The 23,805-nt window shown below is 54.8% G+C and overlaps 1 protein-coding gene across 4 annotated transcripts; it reads right to left on the bottom strand.

Moving 5' to 3' along the window:
* Positions 1 to 1,804: 1,804 nt before the first annotated feature.
* On the bottom strand, positions 1,805 to 22,555 carry NYNRIN (NYN domain and retroviral integrase containing). 4 transcript variants are annotated; one of them, XM_032343961.1, is made up of 9 exons: positions 21,977 to 22,555; positions 21,621 to 21,835; positions 11,378 to 12,045; positions 9,724 to 11,256; positions 8,718 to 8,848; positions 8,530 to 8,626; positions 6,698 to 6,799; positions 6,370 to 6,471; positions 1,805 to 5,259 (listed from the first exon to the last, which is right to left on the bottom strand). In XM_032343961.1, the coding sequence occupies exons 2-9, from the start codon at positions 21,816 to 21,818 to the stop codon at positions 2,412 to 2,414; spliced, it is 5,679 nt and encodes a 1,892-aa protein (XP_032199852.1). In that variant the 5' UTR covers positions 21,819 to 21,835; positions 21,977 to 22,555; the 3' UTR covers positions 1,805 to 2,411. The 4 variants fall into 4 exon arrangements, with proteins under 4 accessions (XP_032199852.1, XP_032199850.1, XP_032199853.1 ...); XM_032343959.1 differs by having other exon boundaries at positions 21,621 to 22,555; XM_032343962.1 differs by having other exon boundaries at positions 11,378 to 11,562; positions 21,621 to 22,555.
* Positions 22,556 to 23,805: the final 1,250 nt, after the last annotated feature.

Below are 23,805 nucleotides of genomic sequence, written 5' to 3'. Positions count from 1 at the left end.
ATCCCACCATGGAGGCTCCACCCTGACGACCTCATCTAAATCTGAATACCTCCCGAGGGCCCTTTTGATACCTTCTAATACCTCCAACATCGAACACCTACTAATAGCATCCTACTAGGGGTTAGGGTTTCAACATACGAATCTGGGGAGACTCAAACAGACAGTCTATAACAGGTGAATGTTTACGCCATACTCGGCACCCCAGTAGCCTCTTTGCACAGATAATTTCATGTAACCCTCGCACCATCCCATAACTTGGGAATCGCTACCCTGCATCAGACAGATGGGGAACCCAAGGCCTCAGGAAACAGATCATACAGGTAGCGGAAACAGAGTCAAGCTCCAAGCCGAAGTCTATCCTGTCTCCAATCCCACAACGCGGGGCCAGCTCTGTGGCCGTTCTCTCACACCAGCCTTAATCCAGCTCTTCCAAGAGCTGGAAAAGAGCGTCCCCAAGGAAGCGCCCGGCCCTGGCCCCCTCCCAGCCCTGCCGCAGAAACGGCTGTGGGGCCTGCCACCTGTCGCTGCTGGGTACTGGTCTCACCTGTGAAATAAGAGTGTGGGTCAGAGGAGCTCCGGTGGATGGTGCCCAGGCCCTCAGCTCCGCATGTCAGCCTGGGACTGCCTCCCACCCTCCCCACTCCCAGAACTGAGTCCGCAGCTAAGAATAGACACCAGCTCCATTTGGATCCATTTATTGACAAATCAAATGAAAAATCATATAAAAGGATATAAGATCATAAATGTGGTTAGCAGCAGGGGTGGGGGGAGATGCATGTGGGTCCACCACGGAGGAGCAGGAGGTTGGCATACCATCGGAGGGAGGAGGCAGAGAAGCGGAAGTGGAGGGAAAAGAGAGAAGGGATCTGCTAGCAATCTCACAGCTCACCTTTCATTTCTCAGCTGTCACCCATCCTCTCCGGGACAGAATGGACAGCTGGAAATGATTTAAGAGTAACATCGAAGCAGTTTGTCTATAAGAGCTGGGAGATGGGGACTTGGAGAGGACTCAGGGATTTCCTCCCTTGAACCTGTCGCCACCACTGTTTAAAGCGAACTGAGAGTTGGGAAGCAACTCAGCCACCAACTAGCTGTGTGACTTTGGGAACACGGCTTCCCCCTCTGAGCCTCTTGGTAAAACCAGCAGATTGGACACGACAGTAGGCAATGCCTAGCTCTAGCAGTGCCAAGTGCTTTGGCAATCTGGGCCGGGCCAGGAGACTGGCTCCACTTTGGAGAAATAGAACCACTCAGAGGCCCTGCCAGAGTGACACAGTGCTGGCCTTCACCTGGAACTACTCTGTTGGTGGAACTGGCAGCCACTCAGAGGGGTCAGTGTTAAGCATACACACCTAGGAGAAATTCACTCTCCCTACAAGATATCTCTGCAGAGTGGCTCGGAGGGAGCCGAGGTTTGCTGTACACATAAGGCAGGTGCCGGGGACAGGTGATGCAACCAAAGCAGCCACACATGGTGCAGGGTCTGGGGGACACACGGCACAGTAGACATGGAAGGAGAGGGCTGTGGGCTTTGGGTGTGGTTGGGAGGGAGAGCCATGCCAGCACGTCACCATGTGCCAGACTGCTCATTTCAGATGCCCTGCCCCCCTTGAAACAGAGGCCTGGGCCCCTAGGTCTAGCTGAAGTAGCTTGTCAGATAGAGATGCCACACTTGGCATCGAGATCCTTGATTTCTGTATGTTGACGCCGTTGAAGCAGGGAACAGGGACTTGTCTCCATTGTCTGGAGCCAACTGAGGTAGGCTGACTGTCTCCCCTTAACATTCCCGTGACAAGTGGGATGCTCTCTGTGGCTGGCCATACTCCTACCCTGGCTCCGAGCCCCGGGCTCAGGACGGCCAGCCCCTCCTTGACAGCTGGGCAGACCTAGCCTAGCCTGAGGAAGGTGGCCATGAGACTGGGAATGGGCTGTGACAACCTCATGGATTTGTGTCAGCTGTGATAACTCGAAGGGCAAAGGGTCCCCAAATGAACAGTTCAGGGGAAGTCCACATTACAGAAGGGAATGTAGTTCCGATTCTGAGGCCCAGAATCACACCAGAAGTAAAACTCTGGGGGACATGTGTATACACCTGCCTGCGTGTGACAGGATGATGGGAATACTCGGGGAACGACATTGAGCCTGGCCTACCCTTCCCCCAGGGTGAAATCACCAGAGGCCCATTGTCTCACAGCCTTTGACACATTCTCCCAATACCCCAAACTGGGGATGTTTCCATAGAGACACTTGTCCCCAGTTCAAGGCAATTCAGCAAAGCTTTGTGAATTAACTTCTCCACAAAAGGCACAACCGAGGCCCCCAGGGGGCTGTGAGACCACTCCCCGGGGCTGGGGGAGGCCTAGCAGCAAAAGCCCAGGACCTTGGAGTGGGGGGCTCTCCCACCGCCCCGGTCATTGCTCCAAAACCTTGAAGGACAGGGGTGTGCCACTCTTGGCAAAGGCCTTCATCAGACTGCTAGGATAGATGCAGCCAAGCTTCTCCGGAGTTGGGAAGCCCCAAACCCTGTAGAGGGACAGGCTCAGGCGATCCCCAATATAGAAGGGGCCCACCCATTTGGCACTGCTGCCATTCCTGGGGAGGGACAGCAAAAGGACTTGGTCGCCCACATTCCACTCCTTCTCCTGACTCTCCCGCTTGAAACGCCTGTTCTCTGCCTTTTCACTAGCCTTGTCGGCCACCCGCCAGTGCAGCTCCAGCAGCTCCCCAATGAGCTGCAGCAGAAAGACATCCATCTTGAGGCCTTCGATATTGGCACTGCTCATCTCCCACCACAGGGGCTTGCCGAGCCTCACTTCGTCTCCTGTCAGGATCTGGACAGGCGTGGCCTGGGTGGAGGAGGCCCTGAAGGCCAGGTGCAGCAAGGGCAGGGAGGCTGCCCACTTCTTGCCATGCAGGAAGATGAACTCCTTGAGGGCCCTCTTGAATTCCCAGTAGGCGTCGGAGCTGGTCAGGCAGGGGAACTGGAGGTCCCGGCTCAGGGAGGCTGCCTGGGCTCCCAGTGCCAGCCCACAGCTCACCAGGACGTGCCGAGCAAACTGGGGGCCCTGGGCAGCCTCCAGCCTCACGGGGACGCCCCACCTGGCAAACACATGCTGCAGCAGCACCTGGGCCACCGCCGTGTGTGTGTAGGGCTTCAGCGGGAAGGCCTCCACCCACCTGGTGTTGGGGTCAGCCACGATCAGCACATGCTTGTGGCCCTCCTCGCTGATGGTGATGGGGCCCACCACCTCGATCTGCAAGGTGGACCAGGGGGCAGTAGACCTGAGAGGCCACGGGGACTCAATGACCTTCAAGTCACTGCCGGTGAGGTTTCGTGGGATACAGAACAGGCAGCTCCGGCAGTAGTCCCTCACATGCTCCTGCATCCCAGGCCACCACCCCAGCAACCGCAACTTCTTGTAGGTCTCCTCGGGCCGCTGGTGGCCACCCAAGGGTGGGTCATGCACACAGAAAATCAGGTCCCTCCGGAGTTGCCTCGGGACCACCCAGACCCTGGGCCTCTTATCCCCCTTAAACATGAGGAGGCCGCTCTCCTGGTCGAGGCTGAGGGAGTTAAAGACAGAACTGAAGGGGGAGGAGCCGGGCAGTTTCTGCCCGACCCGCAGTTTGGCAATGACCTCAGCCAAGGTGCTGTCACTCTGCTGCAATGCCAGCAAGTCAGGCCTCTTGCCCATGGTGTGGGGGGACACGACGGGAACCGGCAGGTCCTTGGGCAGGTCCCACCACTGTCCGCCCCCCTGTGCGCCCTGTTTGGCCAGGGTGTCCACTGTCACGGCAAACAGGGAGCCCCTGTAGGAGGTTCGGTAGATAAATGGGAGGGAGGAGAGGCCAGAGGTGAGCGAGATGATGTATGAGAGCAGGCTTGGGTGAGGTAGCGGGGCCCCGTCTGAGGAGAGGAAGCCTCGAGCCCTCCACAGGGGCAGGAGCTCCCAGAGGAGGCTGAAAATCCAGTTGCAGTGCGTGAGGAAAACCACTGGGAGGCGGGACTGGCCGAAGCGCTCCAGGCCACAGGCCACGGCTGCCAGGTGGGCATAGGTTGGTGTGTAAGGGGAACAAGAGAAGGAAAGGGAGACCGGGGCGCTGGTGGGAGACAGGACATAGAGACCAAAGCCGGCACACCACTCGTCCTCACGGTAAAAGCAATAGCCCGACATATGGATGCAGACGAAAGTGGACAGGTCAGAAAAAGGAGGCAGGACCTGGAAAAAGCGAGGCATCGAGGATGCGGGCGTCAGCAGCCGGTTTTCTCCCAGCAGGCCTTGGAGAAGGGTCAATTCCAGGGCCCTCTTGCCTTTGTCCTGTACCAGGAGGGACCATCGGATCAACCATGCTTTGGAAACCCTGCGGCCCTCCTGGGTCTCGGGGCCCACAGTGGTCCGGGAGGCGTAAGAAAGGTCCAGGACCACTGGGGTGTCTCCAATGCAGCGGGAAAAATGTTTGAGGGCCCAGGCCACAGCATAGGGGCTGTCTCCCCCTGACTGGGGGCCCTCACTCTCCTCGTCGGGGAGGAGAGGTTTTGAGGTATAGGCTATGGGGTGCTTCCTCCCTGAGTGCTCCTGATAGACGACGGCCGTCAGGGCCACCTGGCTCACTGTCACCTCCAGACGGAAGGGCAGCTGGGCATTGGGGGCCGTCAGACAGAGGGCAGACACCAGGGCTCGCTTCAGAGCCAGGAAGGCCTTCTCGTGCTCCCAGTCCCACTGCCAGTCCGGCTTCTGCTTGAGGAGGCTGTGCAGGGGGCCCACGAGAGCTTCGTAGTCGGGGATGACATCACGGTGGGAGTCCATGAACCCCACGAAGAAGGACAGGGCAGTGAAGTTGCTAGGGATGGTCAGCTGAGCCAGCTGGGCCAGGACCTGCTGGCAGGGTGCCTTCCCGTCCCAGGGGATGCCCAGGTAAGGAGAAGCTGGCGCAGGAAGGAGATCAACGTCTAGGGCCCCGTCTGGGGGGTCGTGGAGGCTGAGGCACCGGAGGATTTCCTCAGAAAGGGAAGAGCACTCAGCCATGAACACTGAGGCCAGGGAGGAGTCTGGGGCGTCTTCTTCAGGCAGTTCCTGCGCCCCCTGCCCCTCCCTCTGCTCCTCATCCTGCCCCTCCTTCTCCTCCTGGACGTCCTCTATATTCGGCAGACTCTCGGGAGGCACAAGGTCGACACCGTCACTAGGCTCAGAGGTGCTGGCTGAGCTGGGAGGAAGGGTCTTCCACACCTTCAGGAAGTTGCCCACATCAGTGTCCAGCCTACACCAGAAGAGCAGAGTGGAGGCGCTAAAGGGCCTCGTGGAGGACAGAGGGGCCCCGCAGCAGAAAACCACATCTGCAGAGCCTTGCCTCATGGCCAAGTGTCCCTGTGGCCGGGCCAAGTGCCAGCCAGGGACACAGCAGAGCCTCTGTCAGGACCCCGCCCACCGGCACCCCCTCCACCTCCAGGCTGGGCTGGGCCTCCCAGAGATGCAGCTGCCCCCTGAAGCCTCACCCAACCAAATCCTCATTAACCAAGCAACATTTTCAACCAGATCTAAGCTGATGACTTGGTAAGAGTGAGGCGACTGGCACTTCCAACTGGCCCCAAGAACGAGCAAGCCAGGGGAAGATCAAGAGAGGGAACAGGGCCCGATGAGGGATCGGGAGGGAACAGCAGACAAACGCAGGGAGATGAAACTGAGCGAGCTGGCCCTGGGAACAATCACTGTCCATAAGGTCCTGACCAGAGTTCCCCACGGGGCCCCAGCAACTGGGAGGTGGGCAGTAAGGTAGCTCAAAGGGAGCGGATACCAGGGCATCTGAGTTACTGCAAACCTGGCCCAGGATGACGGTCATATGTGTCTAACCCCAGCTGTGAGAATCAAAGACAATACATAGAGGGAAAAATCCATCAGAATAGACTCTAGCACAGCTGGCCTCGTTCACCAGGAAACAAGAATGAGGCTGTCCACAGCAGCCCCGGTGCGATAGCATAACATGGAAAATGTCAAATGAGCCTCAAATAAAGATTCGCTACATCTGCTAGGTACTTGTGGAATGGAATGCCACACAGCCATTAAAATGAACCACGTGAATTCACGTGGCATGGATCTGGGGAAAAAAAACAATAAGACGTTGAGTACAAATGCCAGCTGTGGCAGGGTGCGTGCAGTATGAAAGCATGTAGGCCAAACTGGAAAACTGAAAACCACACTACGGTTGGTTTATGGAGGCATCAATGCGGGAGAAGTGTGAAGACCTGAAAAATCTAACTACTCTGCTCATCATTAAGCACTAGACAAACGTTGGCTAGCACTGAGGCGTTTCTAGTCGGTCCCGGGGTGGGGGAGGCAGGGGCTGGGAAGCAGCAGAGGCCCAGCCCATTACCTGTTTGGCTTCTTCAGAAACTCGTCCAGGGTGGGACCATCACGGCCCAGGGGGTCATCTGGCACCATGAAGAGATTCCCCGCAAAGGTGAAGGGTAGCAGGCTGGACCCAGGAAAGAAGAGACGTGGTCATAGGGGAGGCCTTGACCCACCCATGGCCCCATTGCCCTCCCGGGTGTCCGTACAGGGAATGAGACCCCCATCTCCTCTTGCAGGCAGGTGCTGGTGGGCAGAGCTCCAAGGCCCCTCTCCCGGGCCCAACACCCACTGTCAGGGGCTGCCTGACATCCCCAACCAAGGAATAGCTCCAGCCCCGGGGATCACCTCACCGATCTTTGACCATCAGTTTCTTGGAATTATTCATCAGGATGTGGAGCTGCTCGTTGGTAACGATGATGCCGTCTGTCTCCTCTGCCAGCTTCACCATGAACCTGCAGGGAGAGGGGCTGCTGCTCACCACCAAGAAACCCTCCCTTGCCACGCCTTTGGGGAAAATGAACTCGCAGTGCACGCGGAGGTGTGCTGACCAAAGAGGCTGCCCCAGTGGTCGGGGAGCCAGGGCTCGGGAGCCCATGCCCTTGTCTATGCAACCATCCGGGGTCACCACTAGCCCCTGAGTGGGGGAGGTTGGATGCACACCCCCAACCATACAGGGGTCTGTACATACAAGCACAGACCCCTACTGAAGAGACACACATTCACAGACACATGCACAGACACGCACACGGGAACCCGCACACTCGCCCGCATTCACACATGCGTTTTTTACCGCTACTGTTTCCACATAGACAAAATGGACAAAAAATACCTACCCTGTATGACTGTGAGGATTAAACTAAGTGAGACGGGACACTGAAGTGCCTGCCTCAGTGCCTCCCACACAGCATGCACACAAATATTCCATTATTCCTCTTCACTAGTGCACAACATTCCCATACGTGCCAAGACAGATATACATACGTCTCTTTGTACGTATACACGCTACATATATACACCTGTATGTATGTATGTATATACATATAACCATATATAAAAACACATACCTGAATAAACAAATCCACTTTTCCAAGGATCACCTCTCCTTGAAAGAGGGCTGTGACCAGGAAAGAAAGCAAAGGCCACCTACTTCTCGGCATTCCCCGGAAGCGGCCATTCTGGTGGCCGCAAGCATGCTATTCCACAAGTGCCCAGCAGAGGGGCCTCTGCAGAAAAGCCACCTTCCCTCAAAGCCAGCCCTGAAATTGGAGGCACTTCAAGACCTTATCAAAGGGCCTAGCCCTTGAAGGAGGGATGCCTGGGCTATCATGCCCAGCCCTTCCCAGCCTGGGTAGAGGCCAGGTCTTGGGAAAAGTGGGCAGAAGCCGAACTTCTCAGTGCCCAGCACAGGAGGTGCCTAAGGGCAGCCAAGACCTGCGTGTGCCCGGCATCGGCTCCAGCCTAGGACCAGTGACCAGGGCAGGACAGTCCCTACCCCCACAGAGGCAGCATCACAACCCTCACCCGGAACCACCCCCACCCCCACCCCCGCCCGGGGCATACTGTCCTTCAGCCACGCTGGGGACTAGGTGTTTAGGACTGACAAGTAGGGAGGTCCTAGGGCTTTATCAAGGAGACAGGGCCAGTCAAACTCCATTTTCAGAGCCCAGCCAGGGCTCCAAGCACATGCAGTCACACACATGCCTCCTCCAGGTGCCAGGGCTGGAGGAAGGAAAAGACTGAGGCAGTTCCTTGAGACATGAACTTTAGCCCAAACTGGAGCCCTGAATTAGTCACTTGGGGAAGCAGCTCACTAGAAACACCGGAAGTCCCCTGGGCTAGTCTACCCAAAGTGGTGGGTCTCAGCTGGTAGGTCACAGGAGAAGAAAGCCTGTTGACTAAGGGAATGCAGCTGCAGAGTCCCAAAATCGGACTCACCCTTGGCCTTGGGTAGGGCCAATCTTGGAGCCCTCTCCTCATGGCATCCCTCCCTCTGCCTCCAGAGGGCCCCATGCCCCAGGCCATCCTCTCCAAAGTGCCCCTCATGCCCCTCAGAAATGCCGGCCTCCATCTCCCCAGAGCAGGGGAGGCAGGACCCCGCCTGACACAACTGCCCAGCCCCCCTCCGCCACCACCCAAGCCCACCCCCTGAGCCCTACAGAAGGTAGGCCTGGGACTGGCACACCTGTAGTCGTAGGTGGTGATCTTCTTGCCATTCTCTAGCTGGGAGGGGGTGATTGAAAGCATCTTGAGGGAGTGCAGCTTCGTCAGGAAGTGGCTCTCTGGAGGCGAAAGGCAGAAGACAGATATGCTCAGAGGACAGGCCACCAGGCAGAGGCCACAGTCGGGACAGAGAGGCAGCGGGCAGCTCACCTCTCACCCTCCGGTTCTTCTTCAGCTGCCAGGTGGGTACGAACACAGTGACCTCTCGGTGGCCCCGGTTCCAGAAATACTGCACCGCCATGGCAATGCCACGGCAGGAGAAGAAGTGCTGGAGGCCATGCCTGGAGGGGCGGGGGAGCGGGCAGGAGGTGAACAAGTTCCTCCTGAGGAACATGGCCCTGCCCCTCAGCCCTCCCTCAGAGCCAGGCAATGCCACGCACCCACATCTGCGCCGACAATGCCCTTGTCCCTTTCCTCCATCATCGAACATTCTGGAAAGACCCACTCTGTAAGTGTGTGTTCGCATGCTTGGGTGGGGGGTATGTTGCACACCTGTGTATGTGTGAGTGCGTGCACGCGCGTGCGCATGCGCATGAATAGGGCCCTCCAGGGAAAAGGAAAAAGAAGGCAACCTCTACACCCAAAGAACTCAATTCAGGGCTAGAAGCAAAAGAGCAGCCATTGCCACTACGTGTCTGCTGGGAGCACGTTCAGCACAGTAACTCCCATCTTCTGTGGGGAAAGACCACAGGTCTCCCACACACCTGGGCGAACACATGTACAGCAGTAAGCTCTGGGCAGGCAGGATGGTCTCTAAGGGTTGTTAGCGGAGGCAGGAAAGGCCACATAAAGGACACCTGGGCTGGGCCGCCAGGCTCCGGCTCAACACTGACCGCTGGCCTGGGGTTGACAAACACCGTACCACGTGGGACAGGCCACAGTGGGAGCACAGGCCTTGGCAGGGGACAGATGGGAAGCCAAGGCCAGCCTGGCCCCTTACTAGGCTCTGGAATCTGGGGCAAGATTCATCACCTCTTTGGGCCTGGTTCTGCTTCCATCAAAGAGGAAGAAGAGAAATCTCCCTTCTCGGGGCTGTCTTAACCTTTCCGTGCACACTGCCGTTTCCCCATTTGAACCCTGTGGCCCCACCCGCAGAGGTCAAGAGGGGATGCCACACTCTGTCCCCCTGGGCCACCCCACACCCATGGGTACTCACACCATGGCCACACTGCTACCATCGATGACCACTCGCCGCAGACCCTGGTTCCCAGGTTCCCCCGACAGGTTCAGCTCAAAAGGTGTGTTCAGGGCCTCGTGGTACCTCTGGAAGCTGGTCACCGTGCTGTTTGCCTGTGGATGGCGAGGCGGCTGCCTCGGGGCTCCCTCCCGCGCCCCCAGGAACCCCTCTGTCTGAGCTTGGTGCTTACGACTGGGAGCCGAGGTGCTGCCGGACTGGGGGCCCTGCCTTTCGGCCTCCCCCTTGCCCTTTGGGAAGGAGGCGTCACCCCTTGACGAAGACTGGCCCTCGCTCGGGAGTTTGGCCGCACCCAAGACCGGTCCCGGATCTGCGAGTGTCTTCTGAGCCGCAGGAGTTTTGGGAGCTCTGGGGGCTTTGGGGCCAGCAGACCCTGTTTTGGCTAGAGGCCCAGTTTGGGCTTTGGGAGCTTTGGGCCCTGCAGGTGACGATTTCGCCGAAGGCGTTTTCTGAGCTGCGGGAGCTTTTGGATTTGCAGGTGCCCCTGGAGTTGCTGATGCCGGCGGAGCCACGGCTGTCTTCTGAGCCGAGGGCACCCCTGGAGCTGCTGGCTTCGTGGGGGCCGAAGGCACTTCGAGAGCTGCAGGTTCCGCAGGGACTGCCAGCGTCGTCTGGGCTGTAGGCACTTTGGGGACAGCAGGCAGCCCTTGATCCGCAGGTGGGGTTTGAGCTGTGGCCACTGCTGCAGCCATGGGCACTTCAAGAGTTTCAGGCACTGTTTGAGCATCAGGTACTGATGGCGCGGTCAGCCCCCCTTGAGCCACGGGCCCCCCCTGAGCTGTAGACACTCCTTGCCCTGGCAGCAGCGCCGGTAAGGGCCCCTCTTCTGGCCCCTTACTGTCCCACTGCCCGCTTCCTTGATCCCCTGGCTCGCTTCCAGTTTGCAGTGGCGGTACAGAGGTCAAGGGTGGTCCTATCTGGGGAAGTCCGGGGCTAGTCTTGTCCTTTACACCTGAGCCCCCTGAGACTACCAATAAACTCATGACTTTCGGGGGGGTCTCCGGCCTCGGGCAGTTCTGTAGGGCTGCCTCTCCTCCTGGTCCCGCCTCTGGTCTGCACTCGGGGCTTTCCATGCTGGACAAAGGAACCAGCTCCTTCTGCTTCCACTCGAGATTCAAGGGCAAAGGATTCTGCCCTGGTAGCTTGAACTGAATGGGGCCTAGGGGCCTCTGCCAGAAGGGGAAACTGAAGCACGCCTGGGACAGGAGCCAGGCCAGGTGGAGGGAGTGCAGCTCATTGATCCTCCAGAAGGTGGCGGCGATAGCCCCAGGCCACAAGGGCCCAAAGGCAGGCCCAGGGGTCCAGGCCTTCCAGGGCGGGCACAAGCCCAGGGCTGACACTGGGGGCTGGAAGGGGACTTTGTCTTCCGCTCTCTGGCCCGGCTTCTGCTGGGACAGGGCCTGTGCTTGGGGTGCAGAGTCCTGGCTGCTGGTGGCTCGCGCTGGCCCTTCCTCTCGACCGCTGTCTGCGCCACCATGGCTGTTGGAATTGACCCTAGAAAAAGCCCACGTTTATTGGAAGGGTGGTTAAACCACAAAAGTCCCCCACAACTTCCTTGGGGTGGGGGAGCAGGGAGAGGATCAGAGAAGCAGAGAGCTTCTTCAGCAGAACTTACCGTACCAGCTGGTTTGCTGTTTCCTGTTGTGTGTTCTGGCCCGGCGCACCCAAGACCAGGGCCCTGGTGGCTCCCAGGCTGGTTAACCTCTTGGAATGTTCTTGATTCCTGTTCTGGAGGGTCCCCACCTCCAGGAAGGGCCCAGGACCGTCTCCCACAGACACCATGGCCGGGCCTTCCTTCTGCTGGTGAGGAGGGCAGATCAGGACCTCGGGGTCAGAGCGTGACTCGGAAGTGCCGATGCGGCCGAGCCACTCGATGATGTCCTCCTTGCCCGCAGCGTCCCGCACCAGGCTCAGCAGCAGCTCTTGGACCGCTGGGGGCAGCTGCAGCAGATCCCCTGCATACTGGTCACCGCGGATCCAGACCAGGGCCCCGAAGGCCCTGGTCACCTCGGCCTCCCAGATCCCCCGAGGGGTAAGCAGAGCGGCAGGGCCCCAGCGCAGCCGCCCCACCAGCTCCTCCAGCCAGTTCTGGGTCATGATGAAAGACTCAGTCAGCCCCCCCACCATCAGGGAGCCAGGGGGGCCAGGCACCAGGTAGGCCAGAGTGCTCCAGCAGAGACAGTCGAGAAAGAGGCCCTGGGCCCCAAGGAAGGCGCAGTGCAGGGCCTGTGGGTAGCGAACCTCCTTCCACAGCTCCGGGCTGCACAGGCCCTTCAGATACTCCTGAAGCCACAGTGGGGAGAGGAAGCACAAAGGAAGTCATCCTTTTATGGGCTTGCACTCACTGGCTTGCACTCCCCACCCCAAGGCCTGCCCCTCCCCAGGGACTTGTCCTACCATAATCCCATGCTGCCCCCATGGCCAGCCCCTCTCTCCTGGTCCTGCCCCCTCACACACTCATTTCTTCCCAGGAAACTCTCCCAAGAGATGAGGGAGGCACCCAGGGGAAGGGGAAAACACCTAGACTTGGAGTCAGGGCCTTAGCTCTAGTTCCAACTCGGCTGCACCAGGTGAGGCAGGTTAACTGTGGAACTTTACCTGTTTCCTGAGACCTCTGTCCCTTTGCCTGTAAGATGGCAGGTTAAGTGAGATACCCCAGTCCTAACCTGCAATTCTAGAAACAGGAGCCAGCTAGAAGGGGAATTGTACACTACTGAGTATCCTCCCCGTGCCAGGAACCTATGCGACCTGGGGCAAGTGATCCACCCTCCCTGTGCCTGCGATTTCTCATCTGTAAAATGGGGTAACAGTCCTCCCTCATGAGGCTAATATGAAGCTTCAATGCATTAATACAAAGAAGTGCTTAGCCTAAAGTCTGGCTCAGCCTATTCCCATTCTGCATGCTCAGAAGGGACACCTCACTTGCCCGATGACACACAGCTACAGGCTGACGGGCCAGGAACACAATCCACATCTGTCTGACCCTGAAACCAGGGCTCTTTCTACCTCCTCAGACTACACAGTGACCGCAGGGTAATCCTCTGGGATTCTGGCTTAATCCCCCTACAGAAGGTCTCTAGCACAACCCATACCTATAACCATGGTAACTCTGTTGCCCAGAGGGAAGAGGGTAGGAAGTAAGTCACTGGCCAGCATCCAGGGGAGCCCCACAGATATGCATGATGGCTGAACCAGAACGAAGGCCTCTGGCTCTCTGGGCAGACCATCTCCTCACGTTTACAGGCCTCACACACTCAGGCTTCAGCAGCCGCTGGGAGGGGACAGGTTGGAGCTCTCCCCTGCGCGGCTAAGCCATACCCGCATGGCCCCATGAGTTCCATGGGAGCATGGACACTCCCACTTCATCAGCCAACCCATGTCGATAACACTCGCCCTCATGTCCCTCCTGTCCCTCCACATCCCCACATCCCTGATTGTCATCCCTCTTCCTGTTTTCCCCTAACAGTTCCATTAGGGTGCAAAGGCTCCATTTTAGATCTCCAGCAGCTGTTCTAAAGACCACTCCAGCCCCCCGCTCAGAACTGTGCTTACCTCTTCTACCTGCGCTGGGCCACAGGCCTCCAACCCCTTCCCCAAAGGGCCTAAAATACACCTAGGCACTTAGGCCCAGGTCTAACCTCTTCGAGATCAGTCCAAAACCAGCTCAAAACCTGATAGACATCCCAAGCCAACCCCTCCCACCCAGAACCTTAGCAGGTCCCACTGCCCAGCAGGGTGAATCTGGATAGAGCGGGATAACTGTCACAGACCTTAACCAATCCCCACCCCAGCACCCTACATTCCAATTACTTGAAAAACAATATGTAAAAATGAAGAAACATGCTAGAGAAGACGACTGTGGGTGGTTTCTTCTCTTTGTGCAAAGAGCTTAAAATAGTTATTGTTCCATTAACTGTTCAATATTTTTTAAAAGACAGATTAAAAACTAAGACCATTTTCCAAATAATAAATGTGAACTAATATTCATTGAATACTTACTGTGTATCAGGCTTATATACACATGATCTCATGAGATTTCCTCTCTCAGCCCTAGAAGGAAATGGCTACCATCCCCATTTTAGATGAGCAAGGAAGGGCACAAGTCCAAGGTTACACAGATAGTGGGCTGGGATACTCAGGCACCCTGACTCCAAAGTCTGGGGCCTTAGCCATGGGGCTGTCTATATCATTCAGCAAAAAAAGGTAAAGAAACAACACAGTTGTAAGCTTGAGCCCCACGTTGGGTATACAGATTACTTAAAAATAAAATAAAATAAATAATAAGTAAAATGTAAAAGTAAAAACAAATAAATAAAAAGGTAGACTGAGGCAAAGTTGTTTGAGGAGTAGTTACAGCTGGGGAGATCAACCAGCCCCTCACATGAAGGCTGGGCAAGTACCTTCACATACCATGAGGTTTGCTCTCTAGACAAACTAGCAGGCGGGAAACAAGGTCCTGGGATTAGAGGTTCACCACCATACTTGAGGGTGTGGAGACCATACAAAAAAACATGAAGGAAGAGAAGAGGGCCAAATGATGAAGTCTGCAATGAAAGCTGAATGCAGAGCAACTCATTCTTCCCATTCAGCAACTCAGCAGCCAGACCGTGACCCTCCAGGACAGAACAGAGAAATACATTCTGGAAATCTGGCCAGCCAGAGAGCAAAGACCTAAAGATCACCAAACAGGCTCCCTGATAGACAGCACCCTCAGGTCTCTGCACAAACAAGTTCAAAACCAACAAGAGTCAGCCTCGTGCAAGGATTACCATGACACATGGGAAAAGCTTCTAATGTGAAATAAACACACAGGGGCGCCTGGGTGGCCCAGTCCCTTAAGCATCCGACTCTTGATCTTAGCTCAGGTCTTGATCTCAGGGTCAAAAAAAAAAAGTAAAGATGGAAGGAAAAAAAATAGAAAACATACAGAAAGGGGCAGGGAACAATCTGAAGGAAGAGAAACAAGGCAGAGAGAAGAAAACTCCAAAACATTTACTATCATTGCTCTCTCAGGGAGATAATATACAACACTGGCACATTAAACAAGAATAGGATACTATTTTTTTTTCCAAGATTTATTTTTTTGAGGAAGAGTGTGTGTGCAAGCGGGGAGGGCTGGCAGAGGGAGAGGGAGAATCTTCGGGCAGACCCTGGTTAGTGTGGAGCCCGAGGCAGGGCTTGATCCCAAGACCCTGAAACCACAACCTGAGCCATAACCAAGAGTCAGCCGCTTAACTTATTGAACCACCCAGACACCCCTTTGAAAAGAGAATTCAGAGAAACATAAGTGACTTTTTTTTTTTAATTTTATTTTTAAGTAATCTCTATACCCAAGATGGGGCTCAAACCTACAACCTGAGATCAAGAGTCACATGCTCCAACAACTGAGCCACTCAGGCACCCCCATAAATGACTCTAAGATATTAAAAAATATGATGGCAGTGGAGCACCTGACTCTTGATTTCAGCTCAGATCATGATCTCAGGGTCATGGGACTGAGCCCCACGTCAGGCTCCATACCCAGTGAGGAGTCTGCTTGAGATTCTCTCCCTCTCACTCTGCTCCTACCCTCTCCCAAATAAATATATAAGATCTTTTAGAAAATTAAAAAATAAAAAGGTTGGAAGATAAACTTCATGAAAACTCCAGAAAACAGAGCAAAAAGTCAGAATTGGAGAACAGGAGAAAAAATAAGAATAAGTACACCAGGCCAGAAAGCTCAATGTCTGAAGAGGAGTTCCAGAGAGGTTAGAGAAAACACAGGGGAGAATCATCAACGAAATAGTTTCTGAAAATTTTCTAGATCTGAAGAACATGAGTGTCCAGACAGACAAGCCCACAGAGCACCTGTGCCACAGAGCACATCTGAAGATGGATGAGACAGACCCAAACAAAGGGTTCCTACTGAGAAACCTCAAAACAGTGGGGAAACTACAAACTTCCAGAAGGAAGACATTTCACACACAAAGGACCTAGGTCCTGGAAGAGCTTCAGATGTCCCAAAAGCAAGAAGTCAATGGTGTAAGGCCTCTGCCTTCAGCTCAGGTCATGATCTCAGGCTCTCTCCTCAGCAGGGAGCCTGCTTCCTCCTCTCTCTCTGCCTACTCTCTCTGCCTACTTGTGATCTCTGTCTGTTAAATAAATTAAAAAACAAAACAAAACAAAAAAACACCTTTGGGTTGCGGGAGGGGGTTTCTCGGGAAGCTACTAAGGAATATCTTCCAGCTAATCAACAAAGGAAACCAAGAAAGGACATCGGAACAAAGCAAAGAATCTCCAGGATGATGACAAAGACAGATCTCTGAATGGATCCACCCATTCAACAAATCATCACTGAGCACCTACTAGGTGCCAGTCACTGTTCTAAGAGCACAGGCATCCGCAGGCAAGGGGGACAGCTAGTTGAGTCTAGAGGGTCAGACTCCAGAAACAAGCTCGTTGAGAGCAGTCACCAGCATACCCTTCAGCACTGTACCATCTTTCTCACTTGATGACACCACCGATGGATGTGCTCCACCAACCCAAGAAAGAAAAAGACATTCAGTCTAGGAAACAAGGCATTTAACAAAGAAAACAGGCAAATGATGCCAAGGACAGCAAACTGAAGTCTCAGATGCCAGCTGTGCAGTCCTGGCTAGACAGAAAGATGTCCTCAGGGTGAACAACACCCTGAGCACATAGATTGACCTTCTAGAAAACTGTAGTGAGAGGCTACTGAAATTGTAAGAATTGGCTACAGGTACAAAGGAAAACCAGCAAATTGAAAATAAGGGGTTCTTAGCCTTAGTGAAGCACAAAAGTCAGAAAGAAAACATAAGCAGAATACAGGGCAATGCCCAGATGTGAGTGACGCAGGTTTGACAGAAAACTGAAATATCTAACTCTATTGGGAAAAAAGAAAGGATGACGATGTAAAGGACTAAAAAAACTAATAGTACACTATCTGTTATTTAACTGAATTTAAATTTTAGGGGCACCTGGGTGGCTCAGTTGATTAAGCAACTGCCTTCGGCTCAGGTCATGATCCTGGAGTCATAGGATCGAGTCCCACATCAGGCTCCCTGCTCGGCAAGGAGTCTGCTTCTCCCGCTGACCTCTCTCCTCTCATGCTCTCTCTCTCTCTCTCTCTCTCTCTCTCTCAAATAAATAAATAAAATCTTAAAAAAAAAAATTGAATTTAAATTTTAAAAAGAGAAAAATACATGAAAAAAATAAAACCAATTAATCAAAAGATAATATACATATATACATATATATACATATATATACACACACACATATATGTGTATATATATACATATACTTTTTTTTTTTAGGAATGTGGAGATGAGGAAATGCCACAGGGAGTACTGTCTAGGAGGAAGAGCACAGAAGAGGCAGTTGGGAGGAACACAGCAGGGAATCATGGTGTCCTATTGTCTGCTTTTTGAAAAGTATTGGACTTTGTTTTTTTTTTTTTTTTTTTAAAGATTTTATTTATTTATTTGACAGAGAGAGATCACAAGTAGATGGAGAGGCAGGCAGAGAGAGAGAGAGAGGGAAGCAGGCTCCCCGCCGAGCAGAGAGCCCGATGCTGGACTCGATCCCAAGACCCTGAGATCATGACCCAAGCCGAAGGCAGCGGCCTAACCCACTGAGCCACCCAGGCACCCAGTATTGGACTTTGTAATTGTGCATTACCTTTATAGAAGAAAAATTAAGTTTAAAAAAAGAGAGAGAGATTAGTTGCCCAAAACACAATTAGGTAAGAGATTGACAATCAGCCCCTGGGGGCGGTGGGGTGGGGGGTGGCGCGATGATAGCCCTGATTTGTAGCATTTGACAATTTCTATGGCATAAATACTCCCACAATGGCTGATTTCAAACTACCAGTGGGGCGCCACTGGTTTGCAAACTTCCTGAAACAGTAGGGATTAGTAGCACCCAGCTCCAGCAAATCCCTGACCACCAACTTCCATGTGACTTGCTTACGGAGTGGATCAAGGGACCTATCAGCTTCCATATGACAAGCCAAGCACAAAGTCAGCAAACCACGCCCTGCCCCACAGCTCTCTGAACCCAGTCTCTGGTTCCCCCTCCCCTCCCTCCATCATCTCCAGAAAGGAGGCATCTCCAGAAAGGAGGCATCTCCAGAAAGGAGAAAAGTGAAATGTCCCCTCTCCTCTCTGTGCTCAATGCTTCCTTGCCATTGTCCAGGACAGTGCGCTGAGCAGGGCTTGTCCCTGGGAAACTCTGATCACTATTAAAACTCTCCTTTCAGGGACACCTGGGTGCCTCAGACAGTGAAGTGTCTGCCTTTGGCTCAGGTCATGATCCCAGGGTCCTGGGACCCAGTCCGGCATTGGACTCCCCGCTTGGTGGGAAGCCTGCTTCGCCCCCTGCCTGCCGCTTCCCCTGCTTGTGCGTGCTCTCTCGCTCTCTCTAATAAATAAATAAAATCTAATTAAATAAATAAATAAAACCCTCCTTTCCACTTGCTGATCTCACCTCAGAGAGGCCAGGCCCCCCCCCAGTGTTTGTTTCTTGCCACCTGGGAAGGTGATTTCTGGCAAATGACTTCATTATTTCTTAAATCCCACCACAAGATAACAATTTAAAGGCACTCGAGTTCTACGGACATTTTCCTGGAAAGCCAGTGAGTAGAATTTACCCAGGCCCTCCTCCAGATGAGCCGGTCTCCTTCACCCCTCCTCCCCTCCCCATCCAGCCACCCCCATGCTCACCCCTCTCCCATCCGTCAGCCTCTGGTCTCACTAGTCCTCTCTGCCTGTTGGCCTGAGTATCACAGCACGTTTATCAAAGTGCAGGCTTCGGTGTCCCCACAGCTGGGATTAGAGTCAGCCCCAGCACCTCCACATGGAAACCACAAGACATCATCAGACTTGAGAAATTGTCACGGATCAGATTGCTCGACCCTGGGGAGCATTTCATCTTACTTTAATTTCAGCTTTTCATTTTACAAACAAGGAGACTGAGAATCAGAGACAAAAGCAGTCGTTCAAAGTTGTACAGTAATAACTGACATCTGTGGTGGCTGGGTCGGTCGGTTCAGCGCCCGGCTCTTGGTTTTAGCTCAGGCCACCAGCTCAGGGTCCTAGGATGGAGGCACCTCCCCCACCCCCATGGAGTCTGCTTGAGGATTCTCTTCCTCTTCCTCTGCCCCTCCCCTCAAAATAAACAAATCTTTAAAAAAGAGTAACAATAACTGACATCTATATCACATAGCTCTCCACATTCGCGAACATTCTTTTTTTTCTTTTAAAGATTTTATTTATTTCTTTGACAGAGATCACAAGTAGGCAGAGAGGCAGGCAGAGAGAGAGAGAGAGAGAAGCAGGCTCCCTGCTGAGCAGAGAGCCCAATTCGGGACTCAATCCCAAAATGCTGGGATCATGACCTGAGCTGAAGGCAGAGGCTTAACCCACTGAGCCACCCAGGTGTCCCCACATTTGCGAACATTCTTAAGCCTGCATTATTTCAGCAGACTCACAACCCCTCCATGATATGGGTGTTATATTATTATTTTATAGATGAAGAAATAGGCTCCAGAGAGAGTCAATTATTTGACCCAGGTCACCCAGTTAGAGGCTAGAAAACCCTGATCTCGAATTCTCTCTGCCACATCCCTCAGTCCCAGACACAGCTTGGTGACAACAGGGTGAGCCCAGATCTCCTGAGTCCTGGGACAAAGCCTTATCCTCCCACCCTCCCTGCTCTCCTGCTCCAAACCTCCAACCGTCGTCTCTTCTCTCTGCTCATTTTGTGCAATAAGAGAGGGACTAACCTAGAAGACCCTCATGTTATATTTCCATCTTAAACAGGGCCTTTCCCCGAGGGAAGACAGAGGGGAAGGAGGGGACAGGTAGGGGAATCAAGAAAGCCACTGGTTTCTTGGGCCTGGGGTGTGAGGGAGGGAGTGGCCCACGGAACCCTGAGACAGTAGTAGGAGCAGGAGCAGACAGGTCTGGAGAAGCTGATCCAGGATTTAAAGCAAGGGGCAGGAGTGCTAGGCACCTCTGAAAATACAAATCAAAAGGGTGAGTTGTTCTATTTCAAATTAATAAAAAGATTAAGAATTGGGGCGCCTAAGTAGCTCAGTTGGTTAAGCATCTGCTTTTGGCTCAGGTCATTTTCCCCGGAGTCCTGGGATCCAGCCCTGAGAGCCTCTAGCCCCGAGTGGGGCTTCCTGCTCTGCGGGAGCCTGCTTCTCCCTCTCCCTGCCATTCCCCCTGCTTGTACTCTCTCTCTCTGTCAAACAAATAAATACAATCTTTAAAACAAAAAATAAAATAAAATAATAAAGATTAAGAACCCAAAACAACCCCAAAGGCTCCTCTTATTAGCCCACCCTATTCTAGCTACGGAAAAGTCTGAATCTCAGGGGCTCCAGCCCATCCATTCTCTGGGCAGGCACCCCTCCCCTCCCCCTACACCTCTGTCAGAACTGGAAAAACCGCTGACCAAGCAGCTCAGTGGAGGGGCTGAGGGAGGAACTTTCCAGCCTGCCTGCCTGCCACTGGCCAGTGTATTCTGGGCTCCCCCACCCATGGCCTTGACCAATTAGGATATTGGCATGGACCCAGCTGGAGAAGGGGTGTGTGTTGGGGGGATGGGGAGTGAGAAGTGCAAAGGAAGTGGGTGACCTGGGACCCAGGGAAGCTGCAGCATTCCTACCAGGAAAAGATAAGGAAATCTAGAGGAAGAGGGAGACCTTGGCCATGACTGGGAGTCAGAGGGAACCCGAGAGGCCCAAGTGGAGAAGCTTGTGAGAGAAGCCAGAGAGAATGCAAGAGAGGTGCACTATGACCTAGCCTGTCCAGCACCCAGCCCCACACAGCAACCCCTTTCATCTGAAAGCCCATAGCCCTCCTCCAAGATTCCCACCCATCCCCAAGGACCGCTGTCTTCCAGAGCATCTGCGCGGGCGCGCCCGCGCGCGCGCGCACACACACACACACACACACACACACACACCCAGCCCCTGCAAGAGGCTGCCTAGGGCATCAAGAGTGTTGGGCAGGGAACCCAAAGCCCTGGGTTCTGATTCCAGCACTTACCACCCTCCCCCATCCCCACCTGACACTGTGATGTCAAGCAAGACCCTTACCCTCTCCAATCCCCAATACCACATCTGTAAAATGCCAGCATTGCTCTAGAAGGGTCTCTAAGGGCACCTCCTGTCCAGCACTCTGAGAGGCTCCAAGGGGGCAGCTCAGGATTTACGGAGACTTAAAAGGAGACAGAAGGACCTGCGCCTTCCAGCTTCTTGGTAGAGAACAAAGAGATACTGCCGAGGCCATAGAAATGCTAAACCTGGGCGCCTGGGTGGCTCAGTGGGTTAAAGCCTATGCCTTCGGGTCAGGTCAGGATGCCACGGTCCTGAGATCGAGCCCTGCATCAGGATCTCTGCTGGGTGGGGTGCCTGTTCCCCACCCCACCCACCCCCCGCCTGCCTCTCTGCCTACCTGTGATCTGTCAAATAAAGAAATAAAATCTTTTTAAAAAGAAGGAAAGAAAGAAATGCTGGACCTTAAGTTGTTCCCCAGATGAGGGAGCAGGCTATGGATGCTGGGGTCCTGGCCATGTAAGGCTCATGGGGGAACACACACCATGGAGGTTCTCTCAGCGCACTTGAGAGACAGAAGTAACATGCAGGAGAGAGCCGAAAAGAAAAAGGGAACCAGAGGGAAGGAACCAAGGCTGCAGATCTGGAAAGACAGGAGACTGGCCCACTACCTGACCGCCATAGTGCCTAATCCAGGTCGAGGGACCTCTGGGGACCCCCGCCTCTCCTGGGCAGGGGAGCGCGAGAGGAGTCTGGCTGGGAGGGGCGGATGGGGTAGGGACGAGCTGTTTACCTTGGCTTTGCTCATGTTCTCCTTGGGCCCCTCGAGCTGCAGCCAGAAGTAGGGGGTGTCTGGGCGGCTCTGGAAGGCGTTCAGCTTGACCCTGAAGATGCGCTGCACTTGCAGCCGCTGCCGCTGCACCCGGGGCTTTGATTTGGTCTGCACCATGAACCATTCCTGCGCCGGAGGGTCGCCCCCGGACAGGAGCATGGCTGCCCCGCCCGTCCCTGGAAAGAGGGCGCCGACAGTGTCACCGGGCTCCCAGCGCGGGAGGCACCCCAGCCGAGTGCCCGAGGAGCCCAGGCCACGCCCCCTCCTGCGAGGGGCGCGCCCCCCCGCCGGGGCAGCGGTCCACCCGGCTCTCGTACCCTCCCGCCACCGCCCGGGCGCCGGTCCGCCCGAGCTGCGTCTCTTTTGGCGGCGGCTCCCGCGACAACCTCTTCCTGCCAGGGGCTGCAGCTGGGGGTGGGACCGCTGGGGCTCCCGCCGCCCTTCCCTCCGCCCCCAGCCTTTCCCCTTCACCACTGCGCCAGCCCCCGCAAGATGAACCCTCTCTCCGCCCCCCGGGTGGTTAGAAGGGGCGCGGAAGGCCGGGGGAGGGGGCGACGAGGTGGGGGGAAAGGACGGGAGGGTCCTCGAAACCTTCGCCTTCCACCCAAGTTTTAGGCCGCGAGCCAGAATCAGGGGTCAAAGTTAATTTCCTTCCACGTTCCCCTTTCCTGGGTGGAAGGAAGAGGAAGGGGAAGGAGGGGCGTTCGGTGCGGGAGAGGGGGCTTGGTTTCTGGGACTTTCTCCCAGCTCCTCCCACCGCGCCCCTCCCAGCCCTCCCTGGAGTAGCTAACCGGTGCCACTCCTCCCCCTGCACCACTACCCCGCCCACCCCCACCCCCTCAAGGAAAGGGTTAAGGGAGAGCAGGGTGGGGAGCGGGGGAGGCCGGGGCCTGAGGAAACTCCGGGCTGGAAACCTAGCAGGAAGCTGAGAGAAAAGGCCCCGCCTCCCCACCCCACCCCCAAGTCTGGGGACGGCCAGCCGGGGCTGGCAGACAGCCCAGACCCTCCTGAAGCCCCCAGGGCTGGAGGGGCGGGAGAGCCGCCCGAGTTTTCAGACTCGCGTTGTTTATGAAAGCCCCTTTTAGCGAATTTCAGTAATGCCGGGAGGGGAGGCTCCAGGATGGGAGTGAGGGTCTGGCCTGGAACGCTGCCTTTGAGGGTTCCCTCAACCCTTGACCCACAGCCAACCGTTTGGCATCAGCGGTCAGGGAGCAGCTCTGGGCTGGGGGAGGCCAGCCTCCAACACCCCGCGCCAGAGGCATCACCGGCACAAAGAACACCTTATGCAGCCTTGTAGCCTGAACAACCTAGCTCTGTGGAAGGGCACAGTCTGGGTCCTGGGCTTCGGTGACCTTTATTTTACAAACCCCAAATGAGACCAGTATTCCAACAGGCACGAGTGTACCTATGGGGAAGGGCAGTGGACTTTAATTTTAGGCCGGCCCTGGAACATCTGGCCGGCCTGGGCCATGACATGACTGTGTGCATGAAGATGAGGGGCGGAGAGCACCCCACTGCAAGGAAAGGGCCCAGCTGGCGAGAGGAGGGGGCTCATACCACTCCTAGTCTGGACTGGACACAGCCCATCCTGTCCCAGCCCATCCCCACTCCTGCTGCTTCTCCCTAGACTGGAATCCAGAAAAGGAGGAGGTGATGTGCTGCCTCTGGCTCCACAGCCTTCTGCTCAGGCCCCATCTGATGTCCCTGTCCTGCCCTTTTAGAGCACCTGGAAGCAGACCCCCAGGGGGGATGTCAGGTCCTCTCCGCTCTCTTCCTACCTGTCTGCTCTCCCTTGATCAGAAGAGACAGACTCCTGCCTCTTCTCCTCGAAAGCAAGGTGAGAGCCACCTACCCCTGGTCCTCACTCATCCCTGAATAAATACAAAACTCTTGTTGACCTTTTCCAGCTGACTGTGGACCCCACGCACAGTGGCATCTTCAAGGAAAACTCGCAGTTTAATCCTAGGTTCAAGGGGCCATGTGGAGGATGGAAAGAGGTCAGGTTTAAGAGTCAGGTACTTGATAAATGGATCAAAGAGGGTAATTTACGTAAACTCTTGTGATTGAATTTCTTCAGCTCATAAAAATGGGGATAATAATCCCTACAGCACAGGCTATAGATCTGACCGTACAGGGACCACACCTG

Source organism: Mustela erminea, chromosome 5, assembly GCF_009829155.1.
Source record: "Mustela erminea isolate mMusErm1 chromosome 5, mMusErm1.Pri, whole genome shotgun sequence".
NCBI lineage: Eukaryota > Metazoa > Chordata > Mammalia > Carnivora > Mustelidae > Mustela > Mustela erminea.
Note: the sequence above shows the minus strand (reverse complement) of the source record. Positions and strands in the feature narration are given on the sequence as shown.